This window comes from Melozone crissalis, unplaced genomic scaffold (genome assembly GCF_028551555.1).
Source record: "Melozone crissalis strain CALT ecotype California unplaced genomic scaffold, PUWL_Pcris_2 ptg000029l_1, whole genome shotgun sequence".
In the NCBI taxonomy this organism is placed as follows: Eukaryota; Metazoa; Chordata; class Aves; order Passeriformes; family Passerellidae; genus Melozone; species Melozone crissalis.
In genome coordinates, this window is record NW_026535807.1 from 4,785,327 (window position 1) to 4,800,650 (window position 15,324).

General features: G+C 47.1%; 1 protein-coding gene across 1 annotated transcript in view; it reads left to right on the forward strand.

The window, feature by feature from the left end:
• Positions 1–15,324, forward strand: part of FRMD4B (FERM domain containing 4B) — a 77,297-nt gene that overhangs the window by 36,550 nt on the left and 25,423 nt on the right. The window contains exons 6-8 of the mRNA XM_054280880.1: positions 349–405; positions 1,316–1,338; positions 14,900–14,983. Coding sequence (XP_054136855.1) covers positions 349–405; positions 1,316–1,338; positions 14,900–14,983 — 164 coding nt within the window. The remainder of the gene's footprint in view (positions 1–348; positions 406–1,315; positions 1,339–14,899; positions 14,984–15,324) is intronic.

The following is a 15,324-nucleotide window of genomic DNA, read 5'->3' on the forward strand; positions in this document are numbered from 1 at the left end:
GCCAGTCTGTGATGCTGTGATCCTCTCCCTGAGGATGGGGTGTGCATTAACATCCCTGGGGTGCAGCATCGCAGGTTGGGGCGCAGCAGCACGGTCAGCATCCCGTGCAATGCAGCAGCAGCCGCGTTCGTACGGAGGGCAGGGCTCGGGCTGGGGCTGGGCTGGGCAGGACGGGCTGTGGGGACGGTCTGGGGCTGGGCAGGACGGGCTGTGTGTGCGTCGGTGGCAGCGGGGACGCGGGGCGGGAGCGCCGCTCCGGCAGCGCCGCCTGCGCCGAGCCCCCTCCCTCCCTTCCCTCCCTTCCCTTCCCTCCGTCCTGCCCGCTCACGCTCCGCTCTCTCCGCACAGGGACACATCGAGGTGGACAGCGAGACCGTGTTCAAGTTGGCCGCCCTGGTGCTCCAGGTGAGTGTCTGCCCCGGCTCGGTTTGGCTCAGTTCATTCCCTTCCCGGGGTTTTTCCCTCCCCGCTCCGTACGGAGCCCCCGCAGGGTTGTTTGTGGTCTCCGCGGCAGAGGAAGCTGGAACACGCAGGAGGTTCTTTTTGAAATGTTTGTTTGAGGAGTTTTTAAATGGAAAGAGTAAAAGCTAATCAAGGGAAGTCATTTATCTGGGCAGGTTTCCATTCATTTTATCACTTAACTGTAATTTAAATGCATTCCAGAGATCTGGGAAGAAAAGTGTAAATATTGTAGCTCAATCAGCTATGTTATGCCTGTGAATCTTCTTTTCCAAGCATATGGTTTTAATGCCTCTGTTATGTTAAAATATACAGTGTCAGTTTTTCCTCTCATTAATCTAGTTTTGCTCTAATGAGACTTAAATTCCAGTTATTTGCCACTTTCTATGAAATAAAATTCTACCTTTAAAAAATTGGGGGTTTTCCCCCATTGCATTGTCAGTGACAAAGTGCCACAGCAAAGCTGCAGCAGCAGCAGCTTGATCTGCCTGAACAGTTGTTTTCATCTCGAGTGAGCACAATTCCTCCCAAGTGCTGACCTGACTGTACAGCCAACCTTTGCCTGGATGGGAGAGCAGGGAGAATTGTATTTCACTTCTTGTGCACTAAAAGCAGCATTTGATTTGCAATGTGAAACTCATCCCCGTTTTGGAAGCAGTTTTATTTGTGCTGTGGGTGGATTGTCTGCAGCTGGGAGCACGAGGGGCCAAGTCCAGCTCCTGAGCACATGCAGGGAGTGTGGTGGGGGTCAGGATCTGCCTGCAGAACTGTGGGAGTGGGGAAGGGAACAATGCTGGGAAAACCAAGGGTTTTGAAGAGATGGTGTTTTAATTCTGTCACTGTTTTTCAATTGTAGGAAGCTAAAGGGGACTATTCCAGGTAATAACATTTTCCTTTCTAATACTGGTGTGCTTGATGGATGTGTTTTTCTGTGTTGGCATTGTACTGCAAACAATCACGAATGGGGGTAAAGTCCAGCTGCGAGCAGTGCCCGAAGAAAGTGAAATGTGCTGCTGGGCTGGATAAAATCTGAGTCTGCAGGGTGAGTAATGCCTTTTGTGAGCAAGCTCTGAGTCAAAACAGCATTTGAGGCCACCACGCTGTGCTCCCCTCCCGAGTGTGGGTGCCGCAGTGGGAGAAGGGCAAGCTCCCACACCTCCTTCCTGCTGGGAAAACCTGTGCTTTGCCAAACTTTTGCCAAGCAAACCATTGCCTGTGCTTCTGTTGGCCTGTGTTTGGGTCCCTGTGGGTGACCTTGCCCACAGCCCTGAGCCATCAGCTGCCCTGGGATCAATGAGCCATGTTCTCCTGCAGCTGCCCCGGGGCCTCTCCCTCCCCACACTTGACCCAACACTTGTCCCCTGGCTGATGTGCACCCCCCTTGCTCTGTTTAAAGCTTCATCATCAGGTCTGCCTTCCCCTTGGAGGTGCTGCTTACCCATCTCTGATTGTGATAAGGGGCTGTGGGGAGCAGGTGGGGTCACCTGGACCTGCTGGAGCCACGGGGAAAGACCTTCCATTAGAAACAGCTTGCTGAGCAAATAGAGATCCAGGAGATTGGCTTTGGTCACGTTAATATTTTACTGCTTGCTGAGTTTCCATGCGGGGGAGAAGTGTGTTTTACACTTTAGCTGCAACAGCTTTGTAGAGGGCTCAGTACAGACCCAAATGCAGGGAGCAAGTCACGTTTGACTGCCTGAGTGACTCTGCTTTCCCTTGAGGGGGCAGTTGTCAAGTAAATGCCAGTGCCAGTCCCCAGACCCCTTCCTTCAAAGGGCTGTCTGTTCTCTGCCAGAGGACACACTCTGTAAAGTCCATCAAACCCCCTCCTGCTGTTCATTGGCATGCTGTCACACCTGCAGGGACAGAAAGGTGTTTTTGGTCAGCTGGGTGGGCTGGCTGTGCAGACCATTTCTGTTCCTGCTCATGCTGCAGACCTGCTCTGTGACCCCCAGTACACTGCTTACACCTGCAATATGCTGCATTCTTCTCTAAAAAGACCCCTTATCTTGCCTGATCTCTACAGGGACACCCTAAGCTTAGCTCAGTTAGGCACAGATAACCGGAAAATCACTGCTGACTCCACACTAAGTAACTTGTTAAGCTGTAGCAACTGGTGGCACAATTTTCTTGATTCTCAGGAACAGGGGTTAATGTTAAAAACCGCCTTGGTGGTGGAAAGCTCCCTTATGTGGTTTAAACCTAACACAGCCTCCTTATCATTTGCCATAAATAGGTTTGTAAGTATGGCTTCACGAGCCCAGGAACTGTGGCTGTGGCTGTTTTCCATGGACATGTTGCAAGGAGTGGATTGCCCCTGGTTACCTTCAGAAGTATTTAAAGAAAATTGTAGGCAAGAGCACTCTGCTACAAGAGTGATTTCCAAATGCAGCTAAGAGTCCCATGGAAATAGCTGCAGCAATTGTTCCCTTTGTTAAACTGAACATATGTTATGCCCCCATGGCAAATGAGCCCAGCCAGCTGTCCCAGGCCCAGTGAGCACACCAGGAGTGAAGGAATTCCATGTCACATATCACAAGTGGTCCTTTGGGCCATTGCTGATAAAGCACTGGCTTAATTACCAGCATATCTTAACGAGGATACCGGAGGACTGGCCTCTGCTGCACAGCTTGCCATGCTGCACACACTGTGTCCCTGTGCACTGCCTTGAGTTTAGAGTGTTCTCTGCTCGCTGTCATTTGGACATTCTGCTTTGAATCACCTTCTGGAATGTGGCTCTTGCACCACCTCCGTGAGAACGTGCAGGTTGATTTTTCTGGTGCTGGATTAGTGCTGAATGAACGCCGGCAAATACAGGAATTGCCTGAAGTCCTGGAGATTAGCTCTGTGGAAGTGAGGATTGGGCCAGTCCAGGCAATGCTGGGGATCTCTTCCTGTCTGATTTATTTCACACACATCCCCTAGGCAGCTTTTCCATGGGGACACATCCTGTGGTGGGGTCACCATGTGGCATTCCCGTGATGTCAGCTCCGTACCAGGGCCCGAACACTGCTGTGTTTCTCTCCCGTGGTTCTACAGGAACCTCTTTCCCAATCCTCTGCTCAAATCCCCAGATAACACCCTGATGGCAGGGAGCAGCAGCCTGCTGGGAAACACCCTCCCCTGCCCCATGCTGAGTGGGTGAGCACATTCCTTGGAAATCTGTTTCTTTTCAGTGAGCAAACCTGACACGTGCGCGCTCGGAGAAAGTAAAAAACTTTTGATTTCTGCACCACCAAGGTCACTCTGGAGGGGCTTCACGGTCTGGTGGCACTGGCAGCATGGGAATAGCAGGGACTTTGGGGTTTGGTGCTTTGCAGGACCCCAAGGTCCTGGACTGGGCTCTTACAGGACAGGGGTTTCACAGAGTCATGGAATGGTTTGGGTTGGAAGAGATCTTAAAGATTTTGTGCTTTATTATTTGGGGAGAGACTCTATGTAAGATGGTAGACCCACATTCCACTTGGAGAGGACTCTGGTTTTGAAGACACGTTTATAATTTGTGAAGAGACTTCATGTAAGATGAACCACCCAAATCCCACTTTGAGAGGACTCTGGTTTTGAAGACATCTTTATAAAACTAAAGTGCATGCTTCAAAATTGCACCCCCAGCATGTCCTGGTTTGGACAGCTCTGGATTCTCAAAGGCAGCCACGACTGGCTTGGGGACACAGGAGGAATGAGCAGCAGAGGTGGCAGCAGGCCACCATGTACCCATTTCCTCTTCCTGTTTACCCAGCTGGTGATCCCAGCCAAGATAATTCCCCTGCTGTGTGTGATGAAGGGGATGTCACAGGGATGCTCAGTGAGTTATCCCTCTTCCCCTACCTGGGATGGGGTCAGGGCTGCCCTGGGCAGAGCAGGACAGTCCTGCAGCTCTGCTGTCCCCAGGAGGGGCTGCAGGACGGTCCTGGGCTGGGATGCTGCAGATTCTGCCCCTCAGCCTCTCTGAGCAGCGCTGGGCATGCTTTGCTCAAGAGGAAGGATGTAACGCTGGCTCATGTTTGCTTTTCACGACTCGTGCACGGCTTCCAGTTGACTGCTCGTGTGTTTCAGCTGAGTTCCCAGCAGTTTTTACCCAGCTCCTCCTGCAAGTGGAACCCCAAGCAAGCATTAGTCATTGATTGGAGTTTTGAAACTCTGTGTCAGTAAATTGCGTTTCTCCACTCTCCTGTTTGCAAATGAAACGGAAAAATCTGCAGGCCTGGTTTTATGAAATCTTGGGTTTTAAACTCTATGTAAAGGTTTTAAAAAGATAATGTGATTAAAATTGCAGCTTCTGGCATGGCTCAGTTTCGGGGGAAAACGTACATATTCTGTTTATTTTGGGAATTTTATTTGAATTTTAAAGAGACAATGTTTTGGCAGTCTGTTAATTATTCATCTTGTAGATATACAACATATAAAGCTTGGCCTCCCTGGGAAATAAATAATTTAGCTGTATTTAGTTTAAAATTAAGCATCTGCCCTCAAAAATGCTGTAAAATATTATATATTTTTATTTTCCTTTGTAGCTTGATGAGAGAGACAGTTTATAACCAAGAAGTCCTAAATGCTGTCCTAGCACTGGAAAAATGTTTATCAAAATCAGATTAGCTACAGGGACTATATAAGGAAAGCAACTTGGGGGAAAAAAAAAAGTTTATTTTTTGACTGGTAATCTTGGATGGTATTTGCCCCAGTACCATTTCCAGGACTGAAACCCAGCCCTGCTCCCTGGAAGTTAATTAAATTGCTGGAGGAGGGCTTCTATTTTCTTTAAATAGCTGACACATTCGTTTTTGATTCTGGCCTGTGGGCTGCAAAGATAACTCCCGACCAGTATAACATAACACAGACAAAATAATGAATTCCTGATAGCTGACATGTGCGAGGCACCGGGATTTATCGTTCTGGGGGTGATAAAGGAGTTTGGAAAAGGGAAAGGTTTGGGTGAGAGAGAGCCCTGCAACTGAGGCTATGGAGTAATTGGTTCAGAAAGTCCTGAATTTTAAAATCCTGCATGGAAAAAAAGTGAAGTTCTCGATCTAGGTACAGAAAGTATTAACAATTTGCTCTTAGTTAAGAGTGGTCAGAGTGAGATTTTTGGGTCGTGTTCTGTTGGGGAGCTGAATATTTTGCCAGGCAAACTGGAAGATCTCTTGGTAGAAAAGAACGTGGGAAAGATAACGTGGGCAGTGCTAGAAAATAGCTGTTGGAAAGAAGTTAATAATTGTCTGATAGCAAAGCACCTGCTCACTCTACTGCTAACCCCAAGATTAAGGAAGGTACCCTCGGGAACAGGACACACCTGAGGTCTGTTGGAGGTGGCTTGTCCAGCCTGTTTCTGGGAGTTTTGCCAGGTTTATGTGACCAAGATTCCAGGTGTGGCCATGCCCAGGGGTTGGAGCAGGAGGACAAGTTTGGGGATGAGCTACCAGGGCCCATCTCATCTGGCCAGAGCCCGGTCTGGATCCTGCTACAGCCCCAGCCATTTCCTCACACCTGGGTGCTACAAAAGAGCTGGTGGGTCACCAGAGGATTCACTCTCACAACACCCATCTGGTGCCTGTAGCAGCACTGCAGTTCAGTTTCTGATGTTCCTTTCCATGCAAATGCACTTTTTAAAGCCCGTGCACTGATACCCTGAGCCTTTTTGCAGGCTGTGTCTGCCTGGCTGTAAATCAGTGCTCAGCCCTGGCGCTGCCTTGTGCCCCTTGTGCTCCTGGCCCTTGTTTGCCAAGTGACTCATTGTGTGCTTTGCCTTTCAGCTGTGACTCCCAGCACTTTTTCTTTAAATACCTGCTGGGGCACTGGCTCTGAACCATTAACTCTCTCTCGGTCAAATCCAGCTGTGTGCTTTCCTCAGCTCCCTCTTTTTCAATAAACAGCTGATTCAGGACAAGATGAGCGAAGATCTGCTTACTCAGAGCCTGTTAGTTGAGGGGGTTGATTGTTTGTTTTGCTTTATTTGGGAGCATCTGATGAACCAATGTAGTAAATAAGCACATATAGGAAAAGTCATGTTTCATATCTATTTCATATAATGATGACGCTCGCCCTGCTGACAGGTATCAGATACCCACTTTGCCAAGAGCTTAATTGAATTTTATACCATTTTCAAAGAAAGCTGGTTGAAGATTGCAGTAATTTTTCTCTGGCAGGGTGAAAATTTTGCTTTCCTTGGTGAATCCCTGCAGGTCTGCCATGTGGAACAGGAGCTGAGGGGAGCCAGGCAGGGAACTGCTGAGCTCCATCTCCCTGAACACTGAATTTGAATTGAATTAATTAATTATGAAATGAAAGCTTTGTTTTCTCCTAGAGTTTTATTTTTCATGCAAACCAGGTGCAAATACAAAGAAAAAGTACTTAAGATGCCATTTCTTGTGTAGACTTTTCATAGCAACAGGTTTTTTTCCACTGGTGCTACTTGTAGATTCATCCAGTTCAAGGCAGACTAAAGCATATGCAGTCTGCAATGATGTCATTGTAATGGTTTTTTACAATTTCCTATTTTAAAGCAGTTCTGTGAGGACTCTCAGGGAATTTGTATAGAATGCTTATTATGGAGCAGATTAATTAGGTGGAAGCACTGTGGGTGGAAATGAGCAAAAAGGATTAGATGAAGAGGGGAAAAAAAGGATGTTTGCAGTAATTTAATAACCTGATCTCATGGGATTTACTACTTGTATATAGCAATGTAACTCTTAATATTCACACGTAATTATGGCAGTTTGGTAAGGAACAGTAATTTTTAGATTTCATATGTGTGATGCTTGTACAGTTTCCATAGGGGCAGAAAAGGGGTTACTGTGTTTTGTCCTCTTTAATAGTCCCTCCACAATACTTTCTTTTATTTGGGTTTTTTTTTTAATTATTTCTAACTCAGCAGAGCTAGAGTGGGCACAACCCAGCCACCTAGAGAGGTCTTTTGTGTGTGCTCTGCATGCAAAACAGATGAGAGACAAGGCAAGCAAGGTGCAAGGAAATTCAGCATCCCCCAGCTTGTCCCCCATGCAGGGGAGAAGCTGTCACATGGGGCAGCATCATGACATCCACAGCCATAGATGTGTAAAAGATGCTTTTTCCTTGTCCTAGAAATTCCCTTAAGTACAGATTCAGTATTAAAACACGTGGCATTTCCTATTGTAAAAATCACATTTCATGGTGAAAAAATCACATTTCACCTCCATTTTGTCTAATAGCTGAAAAACTTTGTGAGGTCTACAGGGATTTTTTTTCCAGTCTTGCACCCTCAGCTGTGAGCAGGAGTTTGGGCTCTGGTCTGAGTCCTAACAACATCCTCACTGTAGAAAAGCAGAAATAAATCTTTTGCTTTTCCTTCCCATGGTGGCTGAGATCTATCACATGAGGTGTGTTTTGTGCTTTGAGGAAATGGAGCGACAGCTTTTCAGCATCAGCTTTTTTTGCTTTTGCAGATTTGTCAGGTCTTTATCGTTATTTGGACACTTTATTTTTCTTGTGGTTCCATGTATCTCCATGTATCAGCTGGGCTGTGATAACAAGCTTTAAACTTTGCTACTGTACTCAGACACGCTAAAAACCCACAGCTAATATGGCTAAGCTGACCTTTGTGTGAGCAGGAAGACAGTGTGAATGTTAGAAATAACAGTCTGCTTTGTGAGGAAGGGCTTGGGTCCTTCAAGCTTTGTATCAGCTGTGAATATCCATCTTTGCTTGGCAGTAAATCCCCAGGTAAAGCTGAGCCATTCTGCTTTTGTCTGGTCTGTTAGGGGAGGACTGCTAAGGGTGATGTTTAAAGAGCAAGCAGCTCTTTAAATGTGGATATGTCACAGCAGGTCTGTGGGATGGGATCCACCACCCATTGTAGGTGGTTGGTCCAAGGATCAAACGGGTTTGTCTTCAGAATATTCATGTTTCACATCAAGAGCTGCAAAAGAAGACCTGAGGACTTAGGGCAGCTGCAGGTCACGGATTTTCTCTAGCCGTGAAGAGCTGTTTCCTTGGCACCCTTGTGTGCAAAGTGGAAGTTGTGGCACTGTCTCACCTGGCAAGGTGGCTCTGGGGGCAGCTCATGTGCCTGTTTGTCTCCCACCATGTCCTCATATGGAGAGATGTGTGCATACAGCTGATGGGAGAAATGTTGCATTTTCCTTGGTGCTCCTAGCCCATCTTCCAAAAGCCAATGTATGGAGTCACCAAACCCCTGCAGATCAGCAGGTGCTGCTGCTCTGCCCAGGAGTTGGGCAGTGCTTGCAAAGCAGAGAAATTTGGCTCAGGAAGCAGGACTGGAGCTCAAGGTCAGGCTCAGGAAACAGGTCAGGAGCTCAGCAGAGTCCGAGGCTCTGCTCCAAGTATGGGGAATGGTCATCCAGTCCAGCCACGCTTTGTGTTTGGTGCAGCTCCTCCTTGAGCTGTGAAACCAAAGCTGTTAGAGCTGCACAAGGTGGGAACCTGCAGCACAGCCTAAATGTCCAACAAGCTGGGGTTGAAAAAGCCCTGTGCGCTGCTTATCAGGGTCCTTCTCACAGATAGGGTTGGAGGGCTCTTAAATGCCCCTTCACATACCTCTCTGAGCAGGCGGCTGCTATCTGCTGCTCAAGTGCAGCCTCTGCACCCTGCCCCAGCCAGGCTCTGCAAGGTCAGGCTCTGCAGCCCTGTACCAACGGGAGCCCCTGGTTCATGGCCTTTCCACATCCTGGGCTCCTCTCAATAGAAAAATACCCTTCTTGAGTGGGCCAGCAGACCATGAACTGAAAGGTTGGGAAATGATGGGAAACGTCTGGCGTTTGTCACAAAAGAGGATTTGTCGGAGAGCACATTTCAAAATCCTGCTGCCAAGATCCTGCTGCTCTGGCATACTCAGAAGCTGCTCAATCCATCGTGTCTCCCTGTACCTCTCCTGCCTTTTTTCTCCTGCACTTTTAACCCTGCTGATGTCTTCCCCTCCACTGCCTCACTGCTTGCCCCTCACGCCTGTTTCTCGTGGTCCCTCAAAGGGCAGAGCAGCCTGGGGTTGTCTTGCTCTTTATTTTACAACAAACCCAAAGCCTAAAGAGGAGGCACCTGTTGCTGAAGCAGCCCAGCTACAAAGGGATGGTCCCATGTTGCTGGTTCACATCTCTTGAGTGTAAAGAATGGGAGAACCTTGGAAACCTTGGTCATGTTTCCCTGAGTCTGCACCAAGCTGAGAAAGTCACTGGGACCCTGAGAAAGTCACTGGGACCCTGAGAAAGTCACTGGGACCCTGAGAAAGTCACTAGGAGGACCCTGAGAAAGTCACTAGGTCACTTGAGAACGTCACTTAGGACCAGGCCGGGGTGTGGGCAGCAGCACAGGATGTTCTTGTACAATTTGGTGCAAAGGAGTTTGGTGGTCATTCTCAAGAAATAGGGCTGTTACTGACATCGGCTGAATAATCTGACCCACTGAAACCCTTGATTGTCAAGCCTTCAAGCATCTGCTCTAATTTTGTGCTGTTCTAGATTTTTTATTTTGCTAGCTCTAAAAATCTTGAAGAGAGTGAGGTGACAAGTCCTAATGGAAATGCTTTGAATCATCTTCATGATGTAGGATAATAGTGTATTATACTTCTGCTGTGCAGCTGCACATTTCCCTGAATCTCATACGTAATTCTCAAATTTGCTGATATTTAGGTGTCCGTGAAATTACTTTCAGGTTAATTTTGAGAGGCTGATTGACATTTTCTACAGGCAAGGCCGCTCTAAATTCTACCAGTGCTATGCCTAAAATTAATTTCAAGAATTAACTGAACTTAAGATAATGACATTTAGGAGAACCTGGGAGTGACTTATTCCAATGATCCTCTAGCAACATGAAAGTATTTGTGTGAGGTCAAGGAACTCCAAGAATAAAGTTGCTATACAGTGCGCTTTCCCTAGTGATAAATTTGTACCTTATAACGTGTTATAGACACAATTCAGGCACACCTGCCCTTGCTTTCGTCAGTTAAGAGTTGTCTGAAGTCCTGTCCTCATCGAGTTGTTAATATTTACAAAGAATCTGTGGGCTGATAAGCTTCTATGCTGCAGTCCAATATATGCCTTTTGCTGCTGGGTGTGTTGCTTGCTCTTCACGTTTTGTTACTCTCATTAACCACATCTTACTCCATCTCAGCTCTTACCTGCTTAGCAAGGGGCATAAGCTGGTTTTTGACAGTGGATGCAGGGAAACCCATTGACAAATGGTCCTAATTAGCACAGTTCTGTAAATCTCTGCCTGGCAGGGAGTGTTGTATCATTCCATTACAAGCTGTCAAGATGCACTTTCTGGGGGCATAAATATGTAACTCTTCTTTAATTTTCAGTAATGTGCTCTAGGCAGAGCATGCCACGATGGTCTGGCTTGGTTCCTTCGTGGATTTCTGGTGGGGGTTTTAGCAAGATGCCTGAAATCTCACTGTAACATCAGCAGGGTGTAGGAAGCTCCTGAGATTGGTCCTGTTTTGCTGCTGGATTTTCAAGTGGGAAGTCCTGTTGATAGTATGGTACATGATTAAATACTTTTAATCATGTTACCTGGTGGTTTTAGAGTCAAGCTCCCTCTCCATAGAGCTAGCACTGACGAGCAGGGCATGCTGGGGACAGCATCTTGCCCAATGTTTGATCATGTTGGGACAGAGAATTAATTATGGGCAGTACCAGGAGTGCAAGTTGAGGTTCAGTGTGAGTAGGCTCTGATGCAGATTTTCATTATTTCCATTTGCATTGCCCGGATTGATTCAAGTTTTGCTTTGTATCTGCCAGAGAGAAAACTCCTGTTTAAAGGGTGGAATAGGAAGGAAAGGGTCTGTCTGCTGCCTTTGTTTAATTCTTCTCCATAGTGGAAAAATACTTGAGTTGAGAGTTTCCTATATTCTCCTCCTGGGGAATAAACAAACCTTCTGCCAAAAAATGTTCAGTCCCATTGACTCTGGGCAGTTTATATATTGAAATTATGCCAAAAACCACCAGTCCAGAAACCCCCTCTGGTGCCGGGGTCAGATTAAATGCGAGTTGGGCCTCCCTGTCCCGACCTCCACGTCCTCCTCCTGGTGGGAACCCACCATAGACATGCCAGATAGAGCCCTGGGTGTTGGGCTGGCAGATAATGGGGATGGTGGGACATCTGGAGCCGGGGCTGTCTGCCCTGGGATTGCTCTATCATCTCGTGGTCCTTGTGAAACCAAACAGGAACAGGCCATCATTCAAAGCGCCGCTTCTGCTATCGGGAGTTGTCACCTCTGGGGAACAGCTGGGGCTCAGAGGGCTTGGGAAAGTGATCCTGAAGGTCAAGGGGAGACCTGCTTGGGGCAGATGAAGTGATAATGGACTCTCTGAAGGAGGGGGAGGACCCTTTGAGGCTTTTATTATCCCTGAAGCCGTGAATCATCCCTAATCCTGGGGCGTGCAGTCAGCAGATCCAGGCTGCTGCGTGCCAGCCTGCACTGTCTGAAGGCATCCAGCCTGCAAGGAGCTGTGCCCTGTCTCTCCCAGGTCTTTTACATTTTTCTAGGATTGTTTCATGCTTGATCTTACAATTATGCAGGGAGAAAAAAAAAATCCTCCTGTTGCTTCTCAGAGTTTCAGCCCTTATAAGTCCATTTGGATGGACTTCTCCCAGTGCTTGTGGATGGGATGGAGTCTGAACCTCAGGGTGTGAGGTTGGGTCCCGTGAGGAAGACAAGTCCCAGGAGCCAATTTTGCCTCATAAAATCAGTGTTACTGCGAGAAATTGGATGGGTTTGTAGGTTGGCAGAAGAGGAGAGGAGAGGAGGCCCAGCTCTGCTGTGAGCTGTCCCAGCCCTGTGGGCTCTGCCTGCTGACAGTGTGCAGCAGGGCTGTGGTTCTGGGTCACTGCTGCAGGGACGTGCCCCCTGTCATGGCACCAGCGTGGTGACAGCCCTTTGATCACTGCCTGCCCCAGCTCTGAGCCCACAGGCCCTGCTTGCAGCCAGCTCTGCTGGCCGGCCCTCAAAATTTAAATTCAGTGGTAGACATTTTCATATTGATGAGCTGCTACTCATCACTCAGGCTTAACTAGCACCCTCCTTTTGGCATTGATGAGGATAAAGTTGCTATTTAGCCAGATTTAGATAGTCAAGAGGCCCAAAAACCAAACAGAGAGGTGAAGGGCCCAAAAACCCAACAGGAATGCAAGTAGTGCTGTTGGAGGCTGCAAATGTTACAGAAGGTGGCATTTCAGAGCATGGGAGATGCAGCTGCCAGGATTTGTGGCATTTCTCAGTGATGGGGAGGCTCCTGGCTCTGTGATGGTTGGGGAAGGAGAGTTTGGGGCCTCTCCACCCGTGTGTAGTGGTGACAGCTGGGTGTCAGCTGTCCCCTGCTCTGCCCTGGCTCCCCAGCATCAGCCTCCTTATTTCCTCAGCCCTTAAAACCAGGTTACTAAATAAGGGTTTAATGACCACCCATTAAACCTCTGATTATGAATACGGGGCTGAGAATTGACATTTACAGAAACAGCCCTTTTGTTTGGCAAAAATGAGCTATTTTGTTAGTACTTCCTTCCAAAACCTCTCCTACTTCACTGTAGTTCTCTGCCAACTCTGCCTGCTAGAGCAGCCATTGTAGTGATAAATCAGGTTTAAAAATAGGAGGAAAATTGTGGTTTAAGTATCATAATTATCAATTATCCTGTGAATCCATGATTGAAGTTGGACAGGACCTTGGAGAGCCAAGCCATCCAGCTTTATGAGAGAGTTCAGGCCATGTTGTATTTTTTTTGTTGCTGTTTTTTGTTTTTGGGGTTTTTTGGATTGCGGTTTTTTTTTTTAATGTGTGTGTGTTTTTCAGGTTTTTTTGGTTGGTTGGTTTTGGGGTTTTTGTTGGGTTTTTGTGTGTGTGTGTTTTTGCGTTTTTTGGGTGGTTTTTTGGGTTTGATTTGTGGTTTTTTTGGGTTTTTTTTGTATTTTTGTTTTGTTTGGGGTTTTTTGGGGGGGGTTGTTTGGTTTTTTTTGGTTTTTTTTTGTTGTTGTTGTTGGGTTTTTTTGGTTTTGTTTTTTTGTTTGTTTGGTTTTTTTTTATTTTATTCTTTTCTGTGGTTTCTGAGGCCTCAGAAAAGCGTGCTCTGTGTCTGCATTTCCATGTGACCAACAAACCCCTGGTAATCCACCTTCTCTCTGCAAGCTGAGATGTCCTGCAGCCTTTTGATCCCATCAAAATAGGCCTGCAAGGGGTGAATAAAACTCAGCTTTTGTGAGCATTGCCTGCATTTGAGCGCTGGAAGGAGAGATCCGATTTTCTACCCAGCTGTCCCCGTTTGTGGCACTTGGGTGCTGGCCAGCTCGCAAAGAAAAATGGATATTCCTGGCAGAAGAGTGCAGCAAGCAGCACTCCTCGGTGCTAATTGACCCCTTCTTGGCAGCCTCATCAAAGACGCTGAAGAATAAATAGGCTGTTGGTTGAAGTGTTCCCCTGTCCCCAGAGGTGGTCCCCTTTACTCAGGGCTGGGGAAGAGCCTTGCACAGAGCCATTAGCCTGTGCTCCCGAGGAACAGAAAAACAAAACAAAACAACCTTTCATCTCCTGCGTTTTCCATGTGGCATCTGGGAGCTGGAGCTGTGGAAAAGGGGGGTTGCTGTGTCCTTCATGTGCAGAGCTCCATCCTCAGCGCCCATGGTAGCTCTGGTGGAAACTCTGACAGTTCAATCTGATGACAGGAGAGGTTGGGAGCAGAAAAAACACCTTCAAGGAAAGCCTGGGCAAAGTTGAGGCAGATGCTGATGGATGGGACTGGTGCATTCTTTGCATAGAAAAGTCGTGTTGGTGCTTGCTGGTGCTGAAGGCATGCAGAAATCCTGCCCAGATGGGGCGTGCAGGTTTCAGCTGATTAACTAATGGACCGTGTGAGGAGAAAATATGAACCATTTTACTGATGTCTGTAAATAGGTTTTAAATATTCTGCCAGGGTTCTGTAGTGACAAATTGCATTCATATACTTCAGACCTCCTGTATTTCATTTCAGGTTGGGCCTAGAGTCCAGAATATTTAATTTTTGTACAATGGGCAGTCCAGGAGTACTGTTTTCACTTAAAATGTACGAACTGAAACCCTTTGTTTTGGATCAGATCACTGTTAAATTTCTGTGATTTAACACATACCACACTGCTTCATGAAATGTATTGTTAAAGGCAGAGCAAAACTTAGCACTGCAAGCCTTACTTTTGGGCTCTCCTGCAGCTGTTTCAGGGCTCATTCTGCACTCAGCAAATAAAATGAGGGTGTGCAAAATAAATATTGATATGGTGGTGGCCTGAGCATCACGTGTGTGTATAATGAGCATGACACCATATCCATCACTGTCATGTGAGAGGACATCTCGAGTTACGTTGCTATGAAAGCCTGACATGGGGCTGCTCTCCACGTTTGTGAGCAGCAAATACAGCCCTTCCTTCTGCCCAAACTGGTGAGTCCATCTCTGATTCACTAGCACTGACTCTGGGCCGTTTTTTCTTTTTCAGTGATGAGAACACCAGAAAAGACTTGAAGACACTGCCTGTCTTTCCTACCAAGACACTGCAGGAGCATCCATCCCTTGCTTACTGGTGAGCTGTTTAATTTAAAATGTAAATCATTGCTGTGAATGATAATAAGAAGATCACTTTTAAGCAGTTTGCAAACTCCTCTAAAAGTTTTCAGCCCAGGACATGGAGCTGATTGCTCATGTTCAAGCATTTCCAGTTTTTAGAAGGATATAAATTATGCAAGATCTGATGGAAATTCCTCCTTGAAAGTTTGCTCATAATAAATTGCTGTGTCAGAAACTGCTGGATCAGAGTATGTGGGGACCCTGCAGTAGAAGGAGATGAATTCTGAACTCCAGCCAGGCCTGGGTTTGCAGAGGGCACCTCAGTTTTCTTCTGTCACACAGTGGAGCCCTTGTGGT